This window comes from Sinocyclocheilus rhinocerous, unplaced genomic scaffold (genome assembly GCF_001515625.1).
Source record: "Sinocyclocheilus rhinocerous isolate Xijiao unplaced genomic scaffold, SAMN03320098_v1.1 scaffold6834, whole genome shotgun sequence".
NCBI classification, from domain to species: Eukaryota; Metazoa; Chordata; class Actinopteri; order Cypriniformes; family Cyprinidae; genus Sinocyclocheilus; species Sinocyclocheilus rhinocerous.
The window spans coordinates 14,581-15,977 of record NW_015650764.1 but is presented as its reverse complement, the minus strand read 5'-3'; the positions used below and the strand labels follow the sequence as shown (position 1 = coordinate 15,977).

The 1,397-nt window shown below is 37.1% G+C and overlaps 1 protein-coding gene across 2 annotated transcripts in view; it reads right to left on the bottom strand.

Moving 5' to 3' along the window:
- The window catches only part of LOC107712567 (uncharacterized), a 5,615-nt gene extending 4,267 nt beyond the window's left edge, over positions 1-1,348 (bottom strand). Inside the window, exons 1-4 of one of the 2 annotated variants that reach the window (XM_016517877.1) lie at positions 1,274-1,348; positions 1,106-1,192; positions 799-1,005; positions 635-723 (exon numbers count right to left, since the gene is read on the bottom strand). In XM_016517877.1, coding sequence (XP_016373363.1) covers positions 635-678 — 44 coding nt within the window. In that variant the 5' untranslated portion in view covers positions 679-723; positions 799-1,005; positions 1,106-1,192; positions 1,274-1,348. Of the gene's footprint in view, positions 1-634; positions 724-798; positions 1,006-1,105; positions 1,219-1,273 lie in introns of those variants that run through there. The other variant, XM_016517878.1, reaches the window with a different exon arrangement.
- Positions 1,349-1,397: the final 49 nt, after the last annotated feature.

The window sequence follows — 1,397 nt, the reverse complement described above, 5'->3', positions numbered from 1 at the left end:
GTACACTTACAAGTATACTACTAGTACACTGATATTTGTATACTTACTACATAAAGTATACTTAAAATATACTTGAACTTTACTTAAGTATACTTACTAAAATAAACTTGAAGTATACTACTTTTTGGTAAGGGTAGTTCACCCAAAAATTAAAATTCTGTCATTAATTACTCACCCTCATTTTGTTCCAAATCCGTAACAGCTTTGTTCATCTTCAGGACACAAATTAAGGTATTTTGATGAAATCCGAGAGCTTTCTGACCCTGCATAGACAGCAAAGCAACTGAAACATTCCAAGGCGCAGAAATGTAGTAAGGAAGTCGTTAAAATAGTCCATGTGACATTGGTGGTCACATGGACCAGTGGTTCAACCTTAATTTCACAAAGCTACGAGAATACTTTTTGTGCGCAAAGAAAACAAAAATAATGATTTCATTTAACAATTCTTCTCTTCCATGTCAGTCCGCCGCTATTATAGAGAGTACCACGATGCATATGTGTGATGCTGCTGACGTAGAACGCTCTGCCTTGTTTACAAGCAGAGGAACGCACACGCATACGTAGTGGTTTGGAACAGTAATGTAATGACAGAATTATTATTTTTTGGTGAATTATGCCTTTAAATACTACCTACTTGTAGTGATCTTTCTGATAGTCAGTACTTCTGGGTTTTTCCATTGTCTCCTCCTTCAAAGAGCTGAGCCTCAATTCCTTTCAGCATTTCTGTTAAAATGGAAAGTCAGCAAACCAAATTACAAAATTCAGTAGTACCTTACATTGAAGCAAACTAAAACATACCAGTTAGGAATTCTTTTCGGAGAGCTCCATTGTCAATCCCATACTCTCCTAGGAAATTAACACTAAGTGTATTCTTTGGAGAATATTTTTTTTTGCCGTTTCCATTGTAACATGCCCCTCTCAAACAGTTCGCCTCTCGTAACACTGATGTTAAATGCAGATGTGCTGTCCACCTTGTCAGCAAGCTGTGTGATTATGTCGGATAAGCTAAAAGACCAAACAGAAAAGGCACCTATGAGCAACAAAATGCAACAAATACCTTTGTAAGAAATCTTACAGGTTAGTCAGGTGCCCTTTTGCATTTTACCTTCTACATGGTTTCTCCTCCCTTGTCTTTTCCTTGTTTTTGTCAGCACCCTCCCATTCAATCTCCTTTTCAAATTCCCCAACAAGGCTGCAGCGACAACACAAACTCTGAAGTTGCTTTAAGTGATAGAAGTTCAAAATATATTTAGTCATTAAAATTGTCACAAACCTTTCACCACAACAGCTTGCATGTATTTCAACATACTCTTTAGGATACCATTCTGAGCAAACTGGACAAGCAACCTATAAACGTGTACAGACAGGTGACACAAAGGAACATTTCAACACAAAAA